This window comes from Crocuta crocuta, unplaced genomic scaffold, assembly GCF_008692635.1.
Source record: "Crocuta crocuta isolate KB4526 unplaced genomic scaffold, BGI_CrCroc_1.0 scaffold72, whole genome shotgun sequence".
NCBI classification, from domain to species: domain Eukaryota; kingdom Metazoa; phylum Chordata; class Mammalia; order Carnivora; family Hyaenidae; genus Crocuta; species Crocuta crocuta.
The window spans coordinates 2,614,542-2,638,525 of record NW_027529427.1 but is presented as its reverse complement, the minus strand read 5'-3'; the positions used below and the strand labels follow the sequence as shown (position 1 = coordinate 2,638,525).

General features: G+C 48.0%; 2 protein-coding genes across 7 annotated transcripts; one reads left to right on the top strand and one right to left on the bottom strand.

The window, feature by feature from the left end:
* Nucleotides 1-260: 260 nt before the first annotated feature.
* On the top strand, nucleotides 261-7,516 carry TAPBPL (TAP binding protein like). Of its 3 annotated transcripts, none has more exons than XM_077759137.1 (7): nucleotides 261-368; nucleotides 1,150-1,368; nucleotides 1,507-1,764; nucleotides 4,563-4,874; nucleotides 5,444-5,746; nucleotides 6,847-6,920; nucleotides 7,104-7,515. In XM_077759137.1, exons 1-7 carry the CDS (start codon nucleotides 296-298, stop codon nucleotides 7,131-7,133), a joined length of 1,269 nt encoding a protein of 422 aa, XP_077615263.1. In that variant the 5' UTR covers nucleotides 261-295; the 3' UTR covers nucleotides 7,134-7,515. The 3 variants fall into 3 exon arrangements, with proteins under 3 accessions (XP_077615263.1, XP_077615264.1, XP_077615262.1); XM_077759138.1 differs by having other exon boundaries at nucleotides 281-368; nucleotides 1,153-1,368; XM_077759136.1 differs by lacking the exon at nucleotides 261-368 and adding an exon at nucleotides 582-678 and having other exon boundaries at nucleotides 7,104-7,516.
* Nucleotides 7,517-8,218: 702 nt separating this feature from the next.
* Nucleotides 8,219-14,937, bottom strand: VAMP1 (vesicle associated membrane protein 1). 4 transcript variants are annotated; one of them, XM_077759139.1, is made up of 6 exons: nucleotides 14,807-14,937; nucleotides 13,603-13,753; nucleotides 11,954-12,092; nucleotides 11,600-11,758; nucleotides 10,839-10,890; nucleotides 8,219-10,431 (listed from the first exon to the last, which is right to left on the bottom strand). In XM_077759139.1, exons 2-6 carry the CDS (start codon nucleotides 13,635-13,637, stop codon nucleotides 10,415-10,417), a joined length of 402 nt encoding a protein of 133 aa, XP_077615265.1. In that variant the 5' UTR covers nucleotides 13,638-13,753; nucleotides 14,807-14,937; the 3' UTR covers nucleotides 8,219-10,414. The 4 variants fall into 4 exon arrangements, 3 of the variants coding, with proteins under 3 accessions (XP_077615265.1, XP_077615266.1, XP_077615267.1); XM_077759140.1 differs by having other exon boundaries at nucleotides 13,603-13,675; XR_013333945.1 differs by lacking the exon at nucleotides 8,219-10,431 and adding an exon at nucleotides 11,097-11,260 and having other exon boundaries at nucleotides 10,851-10,890.
* Between the last annotated feature and the right edge of the window lie 9,047 nt (nucleotides 14,938-23,984).

Genomic DNA, 23,984 nt, shown 5'->3' with positions numbered 1-23,984 from the left:
GTGCGGGCCGTGAAGTCAGGTCTCGAAATAACGGGAAGATGTGCGGGAGGCGGGGGCAGAAAGGAGAGCCGTGAACACGACGCTGGCGCGAGCACCTAGTTAGGGGTCTCGCTCACGGGCAGAGGCGGCCGTGGTGACGCTCGAAGCGAAAGCGAAAGCGAAGCAGGCCAAGGACTGAGGAGAACGCAACAGGCGGGAAGGGCGGTTGGGAGAGCGCCCCCTTCTCCTGCCGGGACGCGCCAGCCGGCGCTGTGGAGCGGGGTGGCGAGGCGGGAGGGGCGGGAGCGCAGCCCCCATGGGCGCGGGGGAAGGGTGGGGCCTGCTGCTCGGCCTGGCCTTGACCCTGTGCGGAGCTGCGGCCGACCCAGGTGAGCGGGGAGCGCGGGCCCGAGTGTGGGGAGGAGTGTTGGGCCCAAGGCGTACCGGGGAGCCACCCACCCCGAGATTCCAGAAGGGGAAGGGGGTGGGGGAGGGCCCGGCTTCCAGCAGCCTCCTAAGCCCAAAAGGAGAAAGGCCGGCAAAGTAAGGAACCAATGGCGTTGAGAGGGGGCGGAAGCCTGCGGGAAAGGCCAAAGGAAGAGAGGTCTCCTCGGTGGATGCGGTGGGCGGCCTACTGGAGACGTCACTGCCGGGGAGCAGACACCTTCCCAAGCGGAAAGCTAGGAAGTCCCCGGGGAGGTGAACCCCGGGGGTGGAGGAGGGGAAGGCCACCTGTAACGGCTGAAAGTAGAGCAGACCCAGTGGGCTGGCTGGGAAATCGGGAAGATGGCTACCAACTACCTCCCCCCGCCCCCCCAAACACACACACAGGCGGCCTGTCTCCCCTTCCAGTGGCAATTTTGCTTATCTGCTTTTGCTGAGAAGTCCTTTGATAGAAGAGTTTCTCAGCTGGCTGTTGTAATAAGAATAAAAACATAAACTCCCCTGGGCAATGCAAATCCAAGATTTTGAATAATTCATACCAGGTATGTGCCTGGACTAGCAGGTGCTTCCCAGAAAGCTGGTTTGAGAAGAGAGGGACACAGAGACAGCTAGGGCCCTGGAAGAGAACTTCACTCCTTCCTTGATGATTCCACAGTTGGGGTGCAAGGTGAGTACAGAAGCAAGTCTCTGGGCAAGAGGGTGCTCACCCCAGTCTTTCACCTGCAGCAGAAAGGCAGTGGCGGGCAGTGGATGTGGTCCTGGACTGCTTCCTGGTGGAGGAAAGCAGACACCTTGGAAGTCTTGCTAGCAGCAGGACCATGGAGGACGCCCTGCTCGTGCTGAGGCAGGTACCAGTGCTGGACGATGGCTCCCTGGAAGCCTTCACCGATTTCCAAGGGGACACACTGGCCAAAGACACGCCACCTGTTACCTTCGAGGCCTCAGGTAAGAGCTCTCCACCCTACGTCCCAATCTTTCTGGGCTCCCTCCGCTGGGACAGCCCAGTTCCCAAGTACACCCACTGCCCCATGGCCCCAGGTGTTCTCAATCTAACTAGATCTCTGTGCTGCCCTTCTCCCCCAGTGAACTTGGTACAGATTCCCCAGGCCGAGGCCTTGCTCCATGCTGACTGCAGCGGGAAGAAGGTGACCTGTGAGATCTCCCACTATTTTCTCCAGGCCACTGAGAAGACAGTTTCGTTCATCACCAACGTGCAGGTACCCGGAGGGGGACCTAGTGTCTCCATGGTGATGAAGGTTCTCAGGGACGCTGAGAATGGGGCTGTCTTGCACCCCACACTGAAGCTGCCCCTGAGCCCCCAGGGGATGGTTCAGACTGCAGGTGAGAAAATTAATAGTAGCAGAAATAAAGTTGTGGGTTTTGTCAAGTGGGCAGTTTATGAGGGACTAGAAGGAAAAGGAAGGGAAGAAGTCCATATCCATCCATATCAGTCATCCCAGGGTGTCCCCTAGCCTCAGTCCTTTCCCCTAAAGACTCAAAAAGAATTGGATTGGGATCATTTTCACCTCCCTTGTGTGAGGAAATGACATGCGAGGCTCTATTCACATATGCTGTCCATAGTAGTCTTATTAAGCCAAGCACCAGCTGTATCCCAGGGAAAGCCAGCCTGTTCTGGTGCTTCAGGATGATTAGAGTGATGCACATGCATTGACTCTTAGCAAAATCTGGTCCTTCCTCTGTCCCACCTGGCACATCCCAGAGGGCACAGGAAATTGAGAACATGACGATGGGCTTCTCCAGAGTTTCTCAAATCCAGTATTTTGCCTTCAAAAAGAAGACAACTAAGCCCAGAGATTAGGGAGCTAGCCTCTTATCCATAGAAAGCCCCAGAACACTCAAGTTTATCCTGCCATAGCAGAAAAGAGGGGTTCTCATGTCTGTCCAGTGCCAGCCAGAGTCCTGACATGGCTAGGTACTCCCCTTTTCTATCTTTCTACCTTTTGTAGGGATATTTCAAACCTACAAAAAAAAAGGTGACAGAATAATGGAATGAGCACCTATGTACCATTCACCTAGGTCAACCTAATTATTTTTTTAATGTTTATTTATTTTTGAAGGAAAGAGAGATAGAGCGTGAGCAGGGGAGGGGCAGAGAGAGGGGGAGACACAGAATCCAAAGCAGGCTCCAGGTTCTGAGCTGTCAGCACAGAGCCCAATGCAGGGCTCAAACTCATGAGCCATGCATGAGATCATGACCTGAGCTGAAGTCAGATGCCTAACCTACTAAGCCGCCCAGGCGCCCTAATATCAACCAATTATTAATGTCTTGCCACATTCTCTCTCTTGATAGATGGAAGGATAGATATCCCCCCCACCGTGAACTGAAAGTAAGTTGCAGATACTCCAGCACTTCACCCCAAATGTTTCCATGTATAGCGTGTATTGGTTTATAACACAAAGTTTATAACCAAAAACAAGGATATTCTCCTTCATAATCACAAAACCATCACCTTGGCAGCAAACCAAGGTGGGGAGCAGTATAGGGTGATGCAGGCAAGATGGGGGTACAGTGCCTAAAGACTTTAAGAAAATACTCTCACCATTACACCACCACCATATTGGCAATTCTGAACACCGTCAGTAATAGAACACTCCTCCCTGCCAGGGCAGACCTTTCTCACCATTGTTTGGTACACCACTGAGCATCAGACTTAAGAAAGGTTTTTTAATGTTCATTTATTTATTCTGAGAGAGTGGGAGAGGGAGAATGCGTGTATGCGCACATGCACAAGTGAGAGGGCGCAGAGAGAGAATCCCAAGCAGGCTCCACACTGCCAGTGCAGAGTTGGAGGTGGGGGGCTTGAACTCACGAACCATGAGGTCATGACCTGAGCTGAAGTCAAGAGACGCTTAACATCAGAAAACACCCAGATGCCCCCAGACTTAAGAAATTTTAAAGTTGATGTAGTATTACTGTTGATATAGAGTCCAAATTCAAATTTCTTCAGTGGCACCAGTAATGTTCTTTATAGCTTTCTGATTTATTTTTAAGTCCAGGATTCAAACAAGGGTCATGCGTTTAGTTGTCCTGGGCCTTTAGCCTCCTTTCCTCCAGAACAGTCTTTTCCTAGCATTGACATTTTGAAGAGTCCAGGCCTGCTGTCCTGTAGAGTATCCCACCATTTGGATGTGTCTGATTGTTTTCCTCATTTGATTCAGGTTTAGCATGTTTGGCACAAATACTACCACTGTGGGCTTTTTAAAACTCTCATTCCTGGGGCGCCTGGGCGGCTTAGTCGGTTAAGCGTCCGACTTTCGCTTAGGTCATGATCTCGTGGTTCGTGGGTTCGAGCCCGCGTCAGGCTCTGTGCTGACTGTCAGCTCGGAGCCTGGAGCCTATTTCAGAGTCTGTATCTCCCTCTCTCTCTGATCCTCCCCTGCGCGCTCTCTCTCTCTCTCTCTCCTAGAAATAAATAAAAGAAAATATATATTAAAAAAAAACCTCTCATTCCTATTTAGTCTTCACAGCAGCCTTGCCTTAAGCAGATGACCTTGGCAACCCTTACTGCCTTGGCCAAGGTCACAGAGCTAGTAAATGGAAGAAGCAGGGTTCCAAAGCTTTTGCTGGTATTCCAGTGGTCTCACCTGAGGGTCAACAGTAACCCATAATTTTGCATGTGTAACTTTCTGGTGAGACGTCCATAGCTTTCGTCAGATTATCCAGGGGTAAATGACTCCAAAATAGTTAGGATCACCATGTGTGCCATGCTGCCTTTCCAGAACACCATTTCTTTGCAGTTCCATCTTTTTTTTTTTTAATTTATTTATTTTGAGAGAGAGAATGAGAGAGCGTGCACATAAGCAAGGGAGGAGCAGAGAGGAGAGACAGAATCCCAGGCAGGCTCCATGCCATTGGTGCAGAACCCGATGTGTGGCTCGAACTCATGAACTGTGAGATCATGACCTGAGCCGAGATCAAGGGTCGGACGCCCAACTGACTGAGCCAGCCAGGCGCCCCACTTTGTGGTTCCACCTAATGGGAAATTAGCTCAGCTGGCCTCACTGTCCAAGAAGGGAGGCAGGGGGCAGGCATATGCCCACAACATGCCCACAGCTCAGAGAGCAGGTGGACTCGAGGAGGAAGTAACCCCCAGTTACCCTTCTTTTTCTCACTACAGTGGAGCTCCAAGTGACAACACAGACCCCATCGCTGAGTTTCCTGCTGGGGTCCTCAGCCTCTCTGCACTGTGGCTTCTCCGTGGCCCCAGGCTTANAACATAAGGGCCACGGCCAGCTGGTGTACAGCTGGACCACGGGGCAGCACCAGGCCAAGCGGGAGGGTGCCACGCTGCAGTCGGAGCAGGTACTCCTGGCTGGGGATGCCTCCCTCACCCTGCCTAGCCTCACTGTGAAGGACGAGGGGACCTACATTTGTCAGATCACCACCTCTCTGTACCAAGCCCAACAAATCATCCACTTCCACGTCCAAGGTAAAGTCATACTCAGTGCTCCACGGAGAGGGGAAGGGATATGCCTACGGAGGTGTTTTCCAGGACAGAATCCAACTCAAGGGCAACTTCTTGAGAAGCAGACTAAATGGCCACAACCTAATAACTGCCATCTCCACCCTAGAAGTGCAGACTGTTCTCTGTCAGACTCCAGGATAATTCCATCAAGCAATTTCCCAGCCCAGGATCCTGCTGCCCTGCCCTGGCTGGCTGTCTCCAAGCACCCCTGTCCTTTTGACCACATCCTAAGAAGGAGCAGCAGCAAACCAAGGAGGGGGCCATCTGACTGGCAGCAGTATTTCATCACTGATGTCGTTTAAAATCGCAGGCTTATGGTGATGATAAGCAGCGACCCTTTAGTTGGTTTCACGGTTGCTTTTCAGTTACCTGTGGAAGATGCACCCCGTCCTGGCCTGCCTCTGGCCAGCCCTTTTGGCACTGCACTGAGCTTCCACACCCTGCTCTCACTCCCAGCAGGAAGAGAAGGCTTTGAGCAACCCTGCTGTCCAGCTAGATCCTTCTGGAATCTGATCCCTCGTTCTTTCTTCCAGCTTCCCCCAAAGTACGACTGAGCTTGGCAAACAAAGCTCTGCCACCCAGCCTCATCTGCAGCATCACTGGCTATTATCCTCTGGACGTGACTGTAACATGGACCCGAGAGGAGCCAGGTGGAGCCCCAGCTGCAGTCTCTGGGGCCTCCTTCTCCAGCCTCCGGCAAAGCCCAGTGGGCACCTACAGCGTCTCCTCCTTCCTGAAGGCAGAACCCGGCCCTGAAGGCACCACTTACACCTGCCAGGTCACCCACGTCTCCCTGGAGGAACCCCTTAGGGCCAGCACCTGGGTTGGTCCACCAGGTACCAGGAGTGCTTGTCTTTGGCCTTGTTCTGCTTCCACAGCACTTGGTTCAGCCTCCACAGCTGCCACGGCGTCCCGAGATGTCATTACACGGGCTCTAGAGTACCAGGCAATGTACTAAGAGCTGGAGATCAAGGGTGATTTGTTCCTGCCCTCAAGGAGGCTTAGTCAGGTCGGAGGGACAGACTAGGTAGTCAGGGAGGACGGCCTGGAGGAGACATTCACACCAAGCTAACTAGCTCAGTGGGAAGGGAACACACAAGATGGAATTAAGGGCACATGTGACAGCCAAATTATAAGTCTAAGGAGAATGTGGGGAACTGCACAGCTAGGGCCAAGGGGGTGTAGGAAAAGAGAGAAGTGGCTCTGCAGCTTGAAAGTAATTACATTTATTGAGCATTTACATGAATCAAACACTGTACTACAGCACTTAGCTGTGTGATCACATGTATTATCATGACCCCTATTTTACTGATGAGCAAACTGACACAGATGTTAAGAAATTTGCCCCAAGGTCACCTACCTAGTAGATGGTAGAAAAGAAAATATGAAAAATGAGCTCCCCTACGGCCTTCAACCCTCTTGGGCTATTAGTGGGCAGATCACAATGGGCCTTCGAGCTGGAATTTCATCCTGAAGTCACAGAACATCATTGAAAGGTTTTAAACAAGAGATGCAAACATTCTGGAACACTGGGCATCATTTGGTGGCTCGCCAGACTGCCAAGTTTCCCCAAAACTGGGGTTCTATCTCAGCTTACATCATTCCCCAGCTAGTCGCAAAATTCTAGTTTACCTGTCAACAATTAATCTAACCTCTCACGCGCACGCGCGAATTAAAAACGTCCCAGGTGGGAAGAGGTAGGAAACCTCGTGTGGAGGAACACATGGACATCCAACAACCTTCAACAAGTATGAGCACTGCAGCGCACGACACAAGCAGGGCACTTGCTAAGAGCTCCTTCACCGGGAATGGGGTGTCTGGGTCTCTCCCTCCCTCCCCGCTGCGTCCCTCTTGCTGGGGCAGGTGCGGGATCTGACTTGGGCTCAAAAAGGATTCCTGTCTACTAATTCCTGGCCGTGCTGCTTTCACTCTACAGAGCAGGAAACGACCTTTGGAGTCCTCTTTGCCAGCAGCCTCTTCCTTCTTGCGCTGTTGTTCCTGGGGCTTCAGGTAAGGTCCCGCTGGTCCTCAGCCCTGCCCCAGCCCCTCTTCACCTGAAGGTCAGCCAGCTGTAGCCACCTCCCCACCCAGATCAGGGATGAAACCCAAGTGTCCCGAGTCCCAGCCCATCCCCCCACCACTTTGGGGGTCACGCCAACTGCAACCAACCTCCTTCCCCTTGTTTTCTCCCAGCTCCCTCACCGAGGCCTGCCGAGACGCTGAGGCCCTCTGGGTAACCACTCTCCTGCCTCAGTAAGAAGGAGCAGCCACGTTCTCCCAGAAGGACCCTAGCTAGTGTCAGAAGTCAAAAAGGCCTGAAGAAAGGCGTGAGAAGGCACAGGTCACAGGAGCTCTGGCTCTGTGCACGTCTCTGTCTGCCTTCATTGTGTCCCTGGGCTGAACACGAATGGAGAAAACGTGAAGAGGTTGGGAGGGTGGTAGGAAGGCAGAGTGTCTGGGTGGAGGTTAAAAACAAGCCTGTGGTAGGAAAAGCAACTGGGAAGATGTTAGGAAAGGAGCAAGTGAGGGGCGGTGGGGCAGAGGGTGGGGGTTGGGCCATCACACACAAGCCTCTGAACTCTAAATAAAACCCCTTGTGTGCTCAGAAACAAAGCTTTTCCTCTCTCCTGTCTTTCCCCACACTGGACGCAACTGAGCCCTGTCCCCAAGCCCAGCCACACTGACTTGCAGAGTGTTCAGGGTGTCACACGAAGGCCCTCAGCAGCAGCCTCGGGGCTCCACGCCAGTTGCTCTGTGTGTCCTTGAGCTGCAGCTGAGGTCATGCCCCTTTGGGCATTTCAGGTCACCTACAAACTGCTCAGTCCCTCAACTGCAGGGGCATATCGCTTCATCCATTTCTAAATTGTCAATACAGTGGAACTCGGCCTAAGGAAACCGTACGTACTGAGGCTGCTGGGGAACGGGCATGTTTGCTGAGGCCTCACCTGGCCCCCCCGCCCCCCTCCCCCCCAGGACAGGACAGGCAGCCTGAGAACCTAGGAAGGAGGCAGACTGGAGGCGTCTGAGAAAGCCTGCAGTTGTTTGTGAGGTGATGTTTGAGATGCTCGCTCAGCTTCCTGCCATCGCTTCCTCTCACTGGTACCTGGAAGAGCTGGGCTGCTCCAGGTATGAACGCAGAGCAGAGACCACTTCCTCTGCCAACACGCAGATCTTTCATCTCGAGAAGACCACACGGCACACATAAGCCAGCCTTCCGGCCTCGCACAACATCAGGCTTGAGAAGGAAAACAACCCCCCCGCCCCCGGCCCCTCCTCAGGGACTCCAACCCAAACAGCAACCAAGTCGGTTTAGTGGTAGGAATTTATATTTTTTTGCCTTTGTTCACAATACATGAAAGTGGTAAATATGCCACATGCCTTTGGTGGAAGTACAACTGTTATTATTCTATACAAGTATGGGGTTAGGGATAGGAAAAAAGACAGGGGTGATGACAGACACACAGTGGAAACCCCACATCGCCTCATGGCAAACCAAAGAAGAAGGGGATGTGGGAAGCTCAGCTTCATTTGACTGCCAAGTCCCAGGGTTTGGTTGCATATTTGCTCATGCACATGGGGGGTGGGGGGAGGGGGACAGCAAAGACACAGAAGAGGGTACAGGGTGGGGTGAGAAAGAAAGTAGGAGGGCAAACATCCCCAAAAGAACAAAGCCAGCTACATCTGGCGGGCCTCAGAGGGACAGAAACCCAGGAAAGAATTCCCGTGACAGGGCTGGGTGGACCAAGAGGGCGAATTTGCTCCAGGCTTGGGACACATCGAGGACACTGGTGGTTCTTCTCCAGCGGTGACCCCCTGCATTAGGCAAGGAGGAGCCCAGAGGAGAGTGGAGACCTTCGAGGGGGGCCGTTGGGAGGGTACACTGACTGCTTTCTTCCAGCTCTTCAGTCCTGCCCTGGGGCAGGACGAAGGGAATGCAGGAAAAGGGGCGAAGGGAGAGGAAGGATGGTTTTGCGCCGTGAAATGCTGCTGCGTGGAGAGTGAGCATCCAGACCCAGCCCAGCCCGCCCTCTGCCTCTTCCTGCTCGTGGGCCAGATGACAGGAGGAATCAAGAGTCATGGGTGCTTCCCCTCCTGTTCCCAGCCTGCTCTCCTCCCCTCACACTGGGTCTGTTCCACTCAACGCCCCAGCCTGAAGTCCAGCAGCGGCCGCCTTGGCGTCTGAGGTCTGACCCCACACAGCATGCGGAGAGGAAAGGAAAGGAGGCAAAGTGGCATTCAGATGGGTGCAGGTGGTTCAGAAGGGGGACACAGTGCAGGAAGGACAGGTGGCTCTCGGTGACAGGGCCCCATGACACAGCAGTGCACAAGCACACCTGTCTACGGACTGTCCTGCCTCCCACGTGAGACTGGGCTGGCAGGGATACCAGACTTCTCTGAACACTCAGAACTGACTACCGTCAGGAAGGACTTCCTGCCTCATCCATGCCTTTGGCAAGTAGCTGGGAATAGTGTAGAGGAAAGGAGTCCCTGAGGGTCCAAGGATCCTCATTCCTAACACTTCACACTTTATCCCCGGGAAGGGAGAAACAGGACCCCCCTCAATAAGCAGGCGAGAAAACTTCCAAAACTTCCGAGCTTGTTATTTTCAAATTAGGCCCCTGACTCATTGTCTCTCTAGAATTAACGTGCACTCTCCCTTTATCTATGCCAACAATTAAAATGGAGAGTCCCAAGCTTTGGCTCTATGGAACTGTCTGGTACTCTCAGGAACAACCCAGAATGCTCCAGAACATGTGGACGAGAGACAGCTCCTCGTAGTCATGAGCTTATGGGGCTGCTTCTAAGATAGGAATGAAGCCGGTACTTTTGCAATTAATGTGTGTGCTCTAGGTCTCCCGAAAACAAAGCAAAAGGTTGTAAAATCCCTGACAACAGAGAGAATCTTGGACGAACAGATCAGAAACTACTGCAAAAACAAGCTTGACTTCCTAAAAGGGTATCATCGCACCAGGACCGAGTCGGCCTCTGGGCCCACCCCAGGATCCTCTGAGGGCCTGGCCTAGGGGAAGAGCCCCACGTGGCCAGGGCGGTCTTGAGCAAGCTGCCATTCTGCGAGCTATTCGCAGCCTCTTCCTGCCACTGGCCTGGCCTTTCCTGGTGACACCATGGGCACCAGACACCCTTCTCCTCTCCCGGTCTTGGCACCTTCCTGGGCACATAACCCCAGCCACACCCCTTCCTCTTCTCTTGGCCTCCCATTCTTTTCGGCTTTCGGGGAACTTGAGAGAGTACATAAGAAGGGGGTAGGGAGGAGGTGCCAGCTGTTGCTCTTCAGGTAGTTACTCTAGGACTGCGCCACGAGCAGCATTTCTAGTGTTGAGGGACACAGTGCAAATGAAAGCAACAGAAAACGAGGAGTGGGCAACGGAGAAGCCTGGACGGGGTGGAGGAAGGCAGATGCGGACGTTTGTTGAGAGAGCAAACAGAGGGAAAGGAACATGAGACTGGATGGCAATGGAGAACAGGGAAGGGGTGGTACATTCTCAAGTAAAAAAGTAGACTGGACACAGGAATCAGGAAGTCCCAGATGGAAAAGAGAAAGAGACAGGAGAAAACAAGAGGGCAAATTACATCAAGTTACTAGACAATCAGGCCTTTCCGTTGCATGTGTTCTATCCCCATGGTCTCCCTCTGACCCCAGCCAGTGACAAACAGCATAGCCCCACTTCCTCAGGACAGGGAGGACCATCTTCCCACAGTATCTTGCAGAGGGAGGGCTTGTGCACCAAGGAAGTCCCTTGCCCTTGCCCTTCCTCCCTCCCAAACCAGGTGATGACCCCACAGCAGCGATCTCCATACCTCAGTCAGAGCAGCCCCACTCCCCAGGCAGGCAGGCAGGCAGGGCTGGGAGAAGACTCCAGGACCTTCCCACCTCTTCACCCCACCAGCAACCTCAGCGATACTTACTTACAATAACTACCACGATGATGGCACAGATAGCTCCCAGCATGATCATCATCTGAGGAAACATTGACCGAAAATGGGCCCTTGGATTTGGGGAAGGAGGAAAGACATATTCCCACTAAAGATGTGGGATCAGAACTACCTCTGTCCTTGGGACAGTGGAAGAAACCACACGTCACCCAGGAGATCCACAGGCAGGACTCTCTGGGAGGACCCCCCCCCACCCCCAGTCCCCATCAGACAACCGCCCTGGTCCCACACCTGAAGCTTCCCAGAAACATCCCAGCATCTGCAGCCTGCTCCGTTTTGTTTAGCTCCTGTTGCCTGAAGGCCTTGAAAGAAACCCAAGTGGAGGTGTAGACAGATGGGATCTTTAGCCAGCTGGTTCGATTTTCATCATGAAGTGTTCAGCTCATTCCTAAAAGCTGGCGGGTATTTAAATATATATCTAGCCAAGCCACCATGTTGATGTTAGCTGGGGGGGCGGGTGAATGGCCGGGGAGGTTTTTCCAGGGGTCTTTCGGGGAAAAGCAGCTTGACTGACCATTTCCAAACTCAGTGTATCACTGTCCCCCAGTTAGTGGTTCTGAATACTCTAGCCTACCCTGGTGGCCAGCGCCGGTAATGCATCTCAAGGAGGCGTTCAGATTTCCTCCCTAGAGTTCTAGAGGCAGAGATCCTGTGCCACCAGAGGCAGAGAGCACCCGAATGTATGTAGCACCTGAGGCCCAGGAAGTAAAGGCAGAGAGAACAAGAAAACTCACCTTGCAGTTTTTCCACCAATACTTCCTCTTTAGCTTGGCAGCACTGCTCTCAAATTGTGATGCTCCCACCTGCAAGGCGTCAGCTCGGTCATCCAGCTGTGACAGGATCTCATCCCTCTTCAGGACCTTGTCCACATTTACACGCATGATGTCCACCACCTGAGGCGGGCGGCAGAAACAAGGCCAGTAAGCTTCCCTGCTTGAGACAGGGGTGAGAACAGGAAGGAAATCATAAGTCTGGCCCCGTGTAATCAAGAATGCCTTGCCCTTCTGGTTGAAAAAAAAAAAAAAAGGAAAAGAAGTTTCTAAACTTCTATCAGCTGGAAACTCCCAGAGACAAAGCTCTCCACTTACTTCCTCCACTTGTGCCTGGGTTTGCTGTAGTCTTCTGTTACTGGTCGTATTAGGAGGAGGGCCAGGGGGACCCCCAGGGGGGCCCCCACCGGGGGCAGCCCCTTCTGCCCCTTCAGCGGGCGGCTGAGCTGGAGCAGACCTGTGGAGAGAAGTGGGCCAAGCACACAACGTAACCGAGACAGAAAGGAATCACATGCATTCTCACCCCCGTCACCAACGCAATGATGATTAGATTACACGCAACTACAAAGGATTCTAACTTTTTGACCGACACCAAGTAAGAAGATGCAGCATGGAGGAAGAAGCAAAAGACGAAAGATCCCATAACAACACTTCAGTGGAGCTCAGGGACATCCAGGATGGCATCAAGAGATCCTGCTTGGGGCTATCCTTCGACCCAAATTCAAATATCCTCTGGCACAAAGGCTACAGGGACAAATGTGCCAGCCTTGGACTAGATGGCACTTTCCTGTCAGAAGCCTTTCACGTGAAGTCAGACTGGAAAATTCCTATCCAGGTTAGGAGAAATTCACACAAAAGACTAAGCCCTCAGGACAAGTCTGTTAGGAGCAGCTCTTTTACACAAAGCCTGAAGAAAAGGGGATCTAGTTAACACTTGTTTCACACAATGATTGGCATATTGGGACTGCCCAGGGACAACCTGGGAGAATCACCGAAGGCAAAACTTCTGTAGGTGGAGTTAAGTCAGGGCTGTTCGCTTGCTTTGTTTGGGGCAGAGAAGATAGGAGTTTTACTTTGGTAGAACTGGGGGCCCAAAGTAATTGTGTCAGTTATGAAACTGTTCCAAGAACACAGACAGGAAGCAAAAATATGGGTAATGGTCCCCAATGTACATGCATCACAAACATCGTGTCCCCTCCTTTTCTAAATTTGGCATCAAGTCCCAGGAGGCTCCCCTAGTTCTTTATGTCCCAAAGAGAAATCTTGGATTATACTACTATACACAGAGATGGTTCTTACTTTCCCTTAGCCTTAGAAAGGATGAATCCAGTGTGAGGTCTTCAAGAAAAGCTCCTTTCCACGTCCCAACAGTGGAGGCTAAATTCATCTCCTAAAGAATTTCTGGAAGTCTAACCTAGGGCATGAGATTTTTCTCTCCCAAGGAGGAATCCACTGGCAGTGGGAGATTCTCAAACTTGATGGAGAACAGAAGTTATAGTAAGAACTCAAACAGAAGCAGAATCTCACAAAACATACCTCACAGGCCCAGTCCAAGAGCAAAAGCATTAGGAATTAAACCATCACAAGTCACCAAAAAGGAAATGCCCTGACTATTCACAATAGAAAACCCAAAAGTTCTTCCTCCCTAAGTGAATTTCTTTCGGTCTAAAAAAAATAGAGAGTAACTCTTCAGAAAGGCTTTACCCGCTGATTATACCCGGCTCATCCCCATTCAAGAAATGGCTTTCTCATTTCACTCTAAAGCCAAGGGAAGCAAAGAAAAGAAATACACGAAGCCATGAGGGCCACAAGACTCTTGTGTTACTACTGAGCTAAGCAATCTAGTTCTCTGAAGGTGGAAAATTCACTGAGTATGTAGCAGCCGGTATTTGGTCATGGAAGCAGTCCAGGATAGTGGACCAATGACAAGATTAAGGTCAGAAATCTCGTGATGCCCTGCTACTCACCACGCTCCCTCCATCTCCTCCAGTTCATCCCACATGCCTGCTATTGGGAACCAGTCCGCTGAGAAGGATCCCCCTTTTCCCCAAAGTGGGAGAAAAAAAATGGAATCTTAGGGCTTGGCCAAAATCCATAAAATATCACATATGGTCAAAACTGTAGAAATCAAATAAAGAAAAACGAAATGGTTATAAAGCATCTGAAGGGACCATTTCACTTACTATTTGTTGGGAGTTGGTAACACTCAGCAGTAAAATATCCAGGAGTAGTCATAACCCATATGTAACATTAAGTAAATCTTCTCCCTTTTTTGTCACTAGGAGAAGCAGCACAAATATATCTAGGACCAAGCTCGAACCCCAGACAGTAATAAGAATGAAAAATCTTGTTTTTAATTCACTGTGGTTCTGACAGGGAAATACTTGATTCGTCTAGCCACAGTGCTCCCTCAGGATCTTGGGAATGAGACTGATGTTGAAGATGGTCAGACACTAAATTGAATTGTGGGGATCCTCGGTTCCATTTCTCTTCCAAATACTTGGCTAAGAGTCAACGGCAGGAAAACACCTCCTCTATACAGGTGGCCTTGAGATGAATGGCTGCTTGGAATCACATGCCACTGCCCCTTGGGTCTTTCTGAGCTGCTCGCCTGGCGCCAAAGAACTGTCAGGTAAGTTTCGGGACCTTTGCTCACTGCCAAGAGGGGCACGGGGGAGGTGGCTAACAGGTCACAGTCGGGGTGAGGGGCCATACATAAATACAGAGGCTGCAGAGCAAGCCAAGTTACTAACTGGCAAGTGCACTACTCATTACTGTTTCCAGAGGCCGTAAGTACAGATTCAATCAGACAACAAGAAAGGGTCCCAAACCCCCTCCCCAGTGTCTCCACGCCCCAACTTCGCCCAGTCCCGGGCTTCACTACTATGGAGACCTGAATGAAGCGCCCCGCAGGCGAGAGAAGACAGTGCAACGAAGGTGGGACCCCCGCGCCCCGACCCCGCCCGTGGGGTGCTGGCTGTGGCTGCTGCAGGAATGGGGGTACTACCCTTCCTCCCCCAGGGGTGGCCAGGTCTGGGGGCGATGCGCGGCGGTGCTTCCCCGCGTCGCCGCAGCTGCTGCAATGCGCCATTTTTCGTCCCGCAGAGTCTGGCGCTGAGGGTGGGGAGTTGGCAAAGAGATGTCGAGCCCCCCACGCCAGAGTCAACTCACATTTCTGTGGTGGCGGAGGGCTCCGTCTTTTCTCCCGTGGCTGCGACGAGACAACAGACGGGGGTTACCGCTGCGGGTGAGGTGGACGCAACTGCCGCGCTCCGCCTCCCCGTGACCACCCGGGGCTCTAGCTGCGGTGGAACTGACCGCAGCTGCCGCGCGGGTCCCACACTTTATTAGTGTCGGCCACGCCTCCCAGTAACGTTAACAATCCCGAGGCCCAATCCGAGCCCAGGACAGGCGCCAGTCCAGAAGCCACGCCCGAATAAGGCCAAGCCCGCCCCCGTCCCTGCAAATTGGCCAATCCCAGCTCTCCCCTCTCATTCCCGATTCTGGAAAGGGGCCGTTGCTGAGGGGATCGGTTCTCTGACCACTTCAACTATAGTTTGCTTACCAAGTCTAACTAAGCGACTGGGCTGGATGGAAATACGCGCCAGGTATCTGGAAGGGAGGCCCCAACAGTGATTTGGGGTACCTTTTGGGTACCTACCAGCCAATCGCTGAGCAGTGTCTGCAGCCCGGGCCCGCCCCCGGCCCCCGGCCCCCGGCGTTCGCAGCTCCCGCGAATCACAGCCGTGGGCGGGCCCCGGCTCGCAAAGGCCAGGAGCCCGGAGTGCTGGGTGTAGAGGCGGTTCGGCGGTCAGCTCGCAGCCAGGGTTGCAGACCTGGCCTGCGCCCGCCTTCCCTACCCACCTCTCACAAACAACTCCGAAGTGCAGAGTCCATAAAGGCTGAGCCGCAGATCCTCGGGATCCAGTACCAGGAGTGGGGTTTGGTCCCTCCAGAGCAATTATGAGGGATAGCCAGCAAGCTCCTCATGCAATGAATTACCCTAAATCGAATTCCTCCTGCAATCCCACCAGGGTAAATTACCATGCGGACTCAGTTGCCCAAACCAGAAACCTAGAAACCACTCCAGATTTCCTTCCTCGTTCACCTGTACCCCTCCTCTGATAATTCACCAAGTTGAGTGGATCTTTCCTTCTTAGTTTTTCAAGAATTCGTTTCCCTCTTATAACTGCCCTTCTCTCACTTTAGACTATTATCCCTTGCCTGGATGCCATCTGTTGTAAAATTTACCTTATTTTACCTCCAACTAAGAAAAAAAGATAACAAATAAACTGACACAATGCTTTCTTATCACTTAGAATTTTTATTTCGTATTTATTGGAAGTGTAGAATTATATAGATACCGATTTTTATAATAGTTCACTCTTGTGCATACATAAAAAGGAAATTTAAAAAGAGCAACGTGATAACAGTATTCCCAAAACTTAACTTCAGAGCCCGACTCTTCTGATTCTTTCTTTTTCTCTTTTCTTTTTTTTTTCTTTTTTCCTTTTTTTTTTTCTTACTCTTAAATGTACACAATTTTCACACAACGTAGTCCTCTGTGCATGGTATCAAGGGCTTTGGTGATGCAGCATTTCTTAAAGGAGTGTTCCTCTTCTGTCTCCAGAATTTTCTTCCAAGTCTTAGGCACCGTTTGGCAAGTTTTGATTCTTTTGAGTAGGTGTGACAAATACAGGATGACTACCCTCTGGCTAATAGTTACAATGAAGCATTGCAATTTAGATTTTTTTTACCATCTTTTTTTTAAGTTTATTGATTTTTGAGAGGGGGAGAGAGAGAGAGAAAGACAGAGCGTGAGTGGGGTGAGGGGCAGAGAGAGAGACACAGAATGTGAAGCAGGCTCCAGGCTCTCAACTGTAAGCATAGAGCCCGCTGCGGGGCTCTAACTCCTGAGCCATGAGATCTTGACCTGGGCTGAAGTCAGATGCTCATCTCCCCACCCCCCCACTGCCTGCCCCATTTAGATGTTAAAATGAAAAAAAAAAATGCCTCCTAGAATCCATGAAATATATCTTTCTGCTTCTAGTCTTGTTCTCCCTCATATCCATCCTCTTAAGAAACCAACAGGATGAGTTATCCAAATGTCACAACCCTGCTAAGGCCTCAAAACCCCACCAAATCTCCCCTGGGGGAAAAAAAAAGCCTTAAAGTCACTGAGTTTTTAAAAAATTAAGATCACTGGAAAAAACTTAAAATCACTGAATTTTTAAAAAATTAATATATTTTGGGGCACCTGGGTGGCTCAGTCGGTTGAGTGTCCAACTTTGTCTCAGGTCATAATCTCATAGTTTATGGGTTTGAGCCCCATGCCAGGCTCTGTGCTGACAGCTCAGAGCCTGGAGCCTGCTTGGGATTCTGTGTCTTCCTCTCTGGTCCTCGCTGCTCCTGCTCTGCCTCTCTCTGTCTCTCTCTCTCTCTCTCTCTCTCAAAAATAAATAAACATTAAAAAACAAATAAAAATAAAAATGTGTTTTTAAATTTGTTGAAAACAGAATTATAGATTCACATGAGGTGGCCCTCAAAAGAGCACGGGTCGGGTTCCCCCATCTCCCTTCACCTTGCTCTCCCAGTGATAGCAGCACAGTATTAAAGCCAGGAAATTGACATCAGTGCAATCCACAGAGTTAATTCAGATTTTCACCAGTTTTACATGCATTCATGTGTTTGTGTAGATTCTTAAATTTAGATTCCTGTAACGACCACCACAATCACGATACAGAACTGTTACATTACTACAAGACTCCCTTGTGCTATCCATTTATAGCCACACCTACCCCCATTCCTAATCTTTTTTTCCCATTTTTGCCTATGGACGTCCCATTGCTCCAGGACCATTTGCTGAAAAAGCAATCCTTCCTCCATGATACCCTTGAGATCCATCCAGTTTGTGTGTATCAGTAGTTTTCATTGCTGAGTGGTATTCTGTGGAATGGATATGCCATAATTTGTTTAACCATCCACCTGATGAAAGGTCATTTGGACTGATTTCAGTTTGAGGCTATTCCAAATAAGGCTGTTATGAACAGTCATGTACATGTAAGTTTGCACGAACACAAATTTTCTCTGGGACAAAAGCACAGTTACTGGGTAGGAAGGTAATTGCATGTTTGGTTTTAGAAGAAACTGCCTAACTGCTTTCCAGAGTTGCTTTACCATTTAAAATTCCCACCAGTAGTATAAGTGGGATCCAGTTTCTCCACCTTTTCACCACTGTTTGGTGTTGTCACTATTTCTTTTTTATTGTAGCAACTCCAATAGGCAAGTAGTGATATATCACTGTAATTTCTTTCTTTTTTCTTTCTTTTCTTTTCTTTTCTTTTTTTCTTTTTTTTTTAAGTAGGCTCCATGCCTAGTGTGGAGCCCAAAACGGGGCTTGAACTCGCAACTCTGAGATCAAGACCTGAGCTGAGATCAAGAGTCAGACACCCAACCCACTGAGCCACCCAGGCACCCGGTGTCATTGTAGTTTTAATTCTCATTTCTGTGATGGCCGATTATGTTGAACATGTTTTAATCTGGTTTTTGCCATCTATATATCCTCTTTGATGAAGGGTCTGCTCCTATCTTTTGCCCATTTTTTTTTTATTTTTAAAAAATGTTTATTTATTTATTTTGAGAAAGAGTGCACATGAGCAAAGAAGGGGCATAGAGAGAGGAGAGAGAGAATCCCAACCAGGCTCATGCTGTCAGTGCAGAGCCTGACATGGGGCTTGATCTCACGAATCATGAGATCATGACCTGAGCCTAGATCAAGAGTCGAATTGTTAACCTACTGAGCCACCCAAGCACCCTGCCCATTTTTAATTGGGTTGTTCTTTTTTTTACTATTGAGTTTTGTGAATTCTTTAAATATTCTAGATAAAGTACTTTATCTGATAAGTGCTTTCTCCTGGTCTGTTATTTGCCTTTTCATCCTCTCAAAGGGATCTTACATAGAGTGAAGGTTTTCAGTTCTGTTTATATCTAATTTATCAACTTGTACTCCGATGGATTATACTTTTTGTGTGAAGTCTAAGAACCTTTGCCTGGCCCTGCATCCTGATGATTATTTCTTATTTTATTTTCTAAAAGTTGTATATTTTTGTGTTTCACATGTAAGTCTGTGATCCGTTTTGAGTTCATTGTCATATAAGGTGTAAAGTTTAGGTCAGAGTTCATTTTATTGCCTATGGATGTCCATTGCTCCAGGACCATTTTGAAAAAGCAAACCTTCTTTGGTTGAATTGCTTTGGCACCTTTATCAAAAATCAGTTTGGTATATTTGGGCAGATCTATTTCTGGGTTCTCTTCAGTTCCACTGAGCTATGTGTCTTTCCTTCTGCCAATAACACACTGTCTTAATTACTGTAGCTATAAATAGTAAGCCTTAAGAATTATTTCTCTCACTTTAGTGGGTTTTTTCCCAAAATTGTTTTAGCTATTTTAGATTCTTTGCCTCAAAAGTTATCTTTAAAATGCATTTATGAGCTGACAAGAAGATAAAGACTGTGTAGACCAAAAACTCAATCAAAGCTGCTATCCAGGAAGGTAAGCCGAGCACTGAAGCCTGTTTTGTCTTGAGGGCATTTGCTAAAAAGTTGAATTTAGGCATGCTGATGGCCTCACCAGGTGCCACCAAGGCGTGGAGACAGAGCTCAGGGCTTTTCTAGGATTGGAAATCTAACAAAAGATCCCCACCATTAAGTCAGGACCCCTGTGTCCTTATTTAAGAGCAGATTTGAAATATTCTTACACCCACACTGACCCTAGGGGACTTCATAGAAAATTGCTTGTCTAGGGTTGCCTGGATGGCTCAATCAGTTAAGTGCCGACTTGGGCTCAGGTCATGATCTTGGCTCAGGTCTTGATCTTGTGGTCCATGGATTCGAGCCCTACATTGGGCTCTGTGCTGACAGCTCAGAGCCTGGAGCCTGCTTCAGATTCTGTGTCTCCCTCTCTCTGCTCCTCCCCCACTCTTGCTCTCTCTCTCTGTCTCTCAAAAATAAATATTAAAAATTTTTTAAAAAGAAAAAGAAAATTGCTTGTCTGGAACCTAGGTGCCCAGTGGAGAACTTTTTAATTTTATTTTTTCTTGTAAACACTAGTAAAGAATTTATAACCATAAGCTGTGACTTTACTGTCTGAATTTTTTGTTGATCCTAAGAACAAAATGGCAAGAATTGAAGGTGGCTCTAGATTGACAGTCCCACCAAGCACCCGGCAAAAGTGGTGCAATTCTCCCTGGATAAGCTCATCTTCAATCTAGGCCTTGGGGAATTTCCACAGATACAGTTCCAAAAAATATAAATTGTGGTCAAAAATTGCAAACAAATAAGGAACAAAGTTCCAAGAGCCAGAGCCAACAGAGATAGGGATAGAAAATAAGAAATAAAGTTAGAAAATCAAGCCAAATAGCCCAATGTCTGACTATATAGGAGTTTTAAAAAGAGAAAACAGGATATGAGACAGAGAGACATTATAAAAGAAATGCAGGGACTCCTGGATGGCTCAGTTGGTTAAGCGGCCAACTTAGGCCTGGGTCATGATATCATGGTTCATGAGTTTGCGCCCCTCATCGGGCTCTGTGCTGACAGCTCAGAGCTTGGAGCCCGCTTCAGATTCTGTGTCTCCTTCTCTTTCTGTCCCCCCCCCCATTCTCACTCTGTGTGTGTGTCTCTCTCTCTCAAAAATAAATCAACATTAAAAAATTTAAAAATAGGGACGCCTAGTGGCTGAGTCAGTTAAGCATCCAATTTCAGCTCAGGTCATGATCTCACAGTCCATAGGTTCCAGCCCCACGTCGAGCCTGCTTCAGATTCTGTGTCTCCTTCTCTCTCTGCCTCTCCCCCGCTCACACTTTGTCTCTCATTCTCTCTCAAAATAAAAAAAATTTTTTTAATTTAAAAATAGAAGAAATACAATAAAAAAATTCCTGAACTGAACAAGTCTTTCTGGATTAAACAGTGTGCTATGTGCCCAACACAATGAAAGAAAAAAAAACATCAAGACACATTTGTATGAAATCCAAATATTATGGAAAAAGAGAAGAAGCTAAAAGAATTCAAAAAGGGGGGGAGCGAACAGGAGTCAGAATAGCATCTCAATACTGCATTAGAAGATAGACGACAATGTGGCAGTGCCTTTAAAATTCTGAAATTTAAGGGACACCTGGGTGGCACAGTCGGCTAAGCATCTGACTTTGGCTCAGGTCATGATCTCACGGTCCATGGGTTCGAGCCCCATGTCGGGCTCTGTGCTGACAGCTCAGAGCCTGGAGCCTGTCTTCGGATTCTGTGTCTCCCTCTCTCTGTGACCCTCCCCTGCTCTATCTGCTGTCTCTATCTCTCTTTCAGAAATAAATTTTTTAAAAAAAGTAAAATTCTGAAATTTAAACTTTAAAATAAAATTTTAAATTCTGATCATTAACCTAGAATTCTATAACAACAACCTATCAATATAAGATCAGTATTTTTTAAAAAGATCAATGTACATTAAAAAGAAGAATATAGAGGCACGTGGGGGGCTCAGTTGGTTAAGCAACTGACTTCGGCTCAGGTCATGATCTCACAATTCGTGGGTTCGAGCCTGGCGTCGGGCTCTGTGCTGACAGCTCAGGAGCCTGTTTCAGATTCTGTATCTCCCTCTCTATCTGACCCTCCCCTGTTCACACTGTCTCTCTCTCTCTCTCTCTCAGAAATAAAATTTAAAAAAAAAAAATTTAATTTTAAAAGAAGAAAATAGAATTCTTTCAGCATCAAAATTCTTATGTCTCTATTTAAATAGGCTACTACAAGATGCACTCTGACAAACAGGAAGGAAAAAGGCAATCGATGTAGGGAACAGAATGCTGGATCCACACACACAATTAATGAAAGAAAACCCTTGGTACGAAAGCTGTGCTACAGAAAAAAAAGAAAGAAAAAAAGAAAGCTGTGCTACAGACCCTGAAACAATGTGTCCTGACTGAAGTAAGAGGATGGAAAAACTGCAGGAAAGTCTCTGGAGAAAAAACTGATAAAGTATCAACCATGTTTAAATATTTGAAAAATAAGGGGCGCCTGGGTGGCTCAGCCTGTTAAGAGTCTGACTTTGGCTCAGGTCATGATCTCGACCCCCATATCAGGCTCTGTGCTGACAGCTCAGAGCCTGGAACCTGCTTTGGATTCTGTATCTCCCTCTCTCCCTGCCCTTCTCCTGCTTGCCCTCTGTCTCTGTTTCTCTCTGTCTCTCTCTCTCTCTCTCAAAAATAAATAAACATTTTTTTAAAACTTTAAAAAGAAAAGAGTCTGACTCCTGTTTTTGGCTCAGGTCATGATCTCACGGTTCATGAGTTCGAGCCCCACACAGGGTTCTATGTTGATAGTGTGGAGCTTGCTTGGAATTCTCTCTGCCCCTTCAAAACTCACACGCTCTGTCTCTTGAAAACTAAGGACTGCCTGGGTGGCTCAATAGGCTAAGCATCTGACTAGTAATCTCGGCTCAGGTCATGATCTCATAGTTCATGGAATCTAGCCCTGGTCAAGCTCTGTGCTTACAGCACAGAGCCTTTTAGGGATTCTCTCTCTCCCTCTTCCTCTGCCCCTCCACAACTCACAAACACTCACTCTCTCTCTGAATAAATAAAAACTTAAAAAAAATAAATAAGGGGCACCTGGGTGGCTCAGTCAGTTAAGCATCAGACTCTTGGTTTCAGCCCAGGTCATGGTTTCACGGTTCATGGGTTTGAGCCCCAAGTTGGGCTCTGCACTAGCAGTGTGGAGCCTGCTTGGGAGTCTCTCTTCCTCTCTCTGACCCTCCCTACTTCAAGCTGTCTCTGTCTCTCTCAAAGTAAAAAAGTAAAAAATAAATCTTAAAAAAATTTTATGTAAATAAATATTTGAAAAATAATAAGAACACGTATTTAACAGGTCCAATGGGACATAAGGAAAAAAATAAAACTAGATACATAGAAAATTATACAAAAGAAAAAGAGGCAATTATTAACTTAAGAAAAAACAAAAAGTTAAATAGGAAATATAAGTTACTTTACATTATGTCAATTGATTTTCGACAGGATGAGAAGACCATTTAATGGGGGAAGGAATAGTTTTTTCAACAAATGGTGCTGGACAACTTGATGTCAACCTGCAAAAGAATGAATTTGGATGGCTGACTCCCTCCCACCATACACAAACATTAACTCAAAGAGTACCAAAAAATTAAATGTAAGAGCTGAAACTGTAAAAGTCTTAAAAGAAAACATAGCTCTATGTCTTCATGACCTTGGATTAGGCAGTGATTTCTTCGATATGATAGCAAAAGCACAAACAACAAAAGAAAAAGTAAGCAGGGCATCAACAAATGATGAAACTTTTGTACTTCAAAGAACATGATCCAGAAAGTGAAAAGAATTCACAGAATCAAAGAACATATTTGCAAATCAAATGTCTGATATGGTAATTGTATCTGGAATATATAAAGCACTCTTCCAACTCAATTATAATCTTAAAAATTTGAAAACAAAGGATCTAAATAGACATTTCTCAAAAGAAGATATGCAAATGACCAATAAAGCACAAGAAAAGATGCTCTATATCATTAGCCATCAGGGAAATACAAATCAAAGCCACAGGGAGACACTACTTTATGCCTACTAGGATGGCTATAATGAAAAAAAAACAGATAATACCACATGTTGATGAGCATGTAGAGAAATTAAACCCTTATACACTGCAGGTAGAGATACAAAATAATGCAGCCAATTTGGAAAAAGTTGGCAGTTCCTCAAAAAGTTAAACATAGAGTTACCATGTGACCCAGCAATTCTACTCCTTGGTATATACCCAAGAGAAATGAAAATGTCTACACAAAACCTTGTTACACGAATGTCCATGACAGCATTCTTTCAGATACCCACCGAGCACCTGGGTGGCTCAGCCGGTTAGGCATCCAACTCTTGACTTTGGCTCAGGTCATGATCTCATGGTTCATGAGTTCAAGCCCCACATCAGGATCCACACTGACAGTGTGGAGGATGCTTGGGATTCTCTCTCTCCCTCTCTCCCTTCCCCTCCCCACTTGTACTCTCTTTCTTTCTCAAAATAAATAAATAAACTTAAAAATTTTTAAAGAATAACCAAAAAGTAAAAACAACCTAGATGTCCACCAACTGATAAATGGATAAATATGAGGTGGTATATCATACAATGGAATATTATTCAGCAATAAAAAGGAACGAAATACTAACATATGTTTCAACATGGATGAACCTTGAAAGCACTATGCTAAATTTAAAAAGCCAGTCACAAAGGATTAAATATGGTATGATTCCATTTAGATGAAACATCCAGAATAGGCAAGAATCTAT

Bases quoted from the DNA above. Each gene is read 5' to 3' on its own strand.
- VAMP1 (XM_077759139.1), bottom strand. From the start codon at position 13,637: ATGTGGGATGAACTGGAGGAGATGGAGGGAGCGTG. The intron at 12,093-13,602 runs GTGAGTAGCAGG...TTCTCTCCACAG, and splicing joins GAGGAGATGGAGGGAGCGTG to GTCTGCTCCAGCTCAGCCGC. The intron at 10,891-11,599 runs GTGAGTTTTCTT...ATGTTTCCTCAG, and splicing joins ATTGGTGGAAAAACTGCAAG to ATGATGATCATGCTGGGAGC.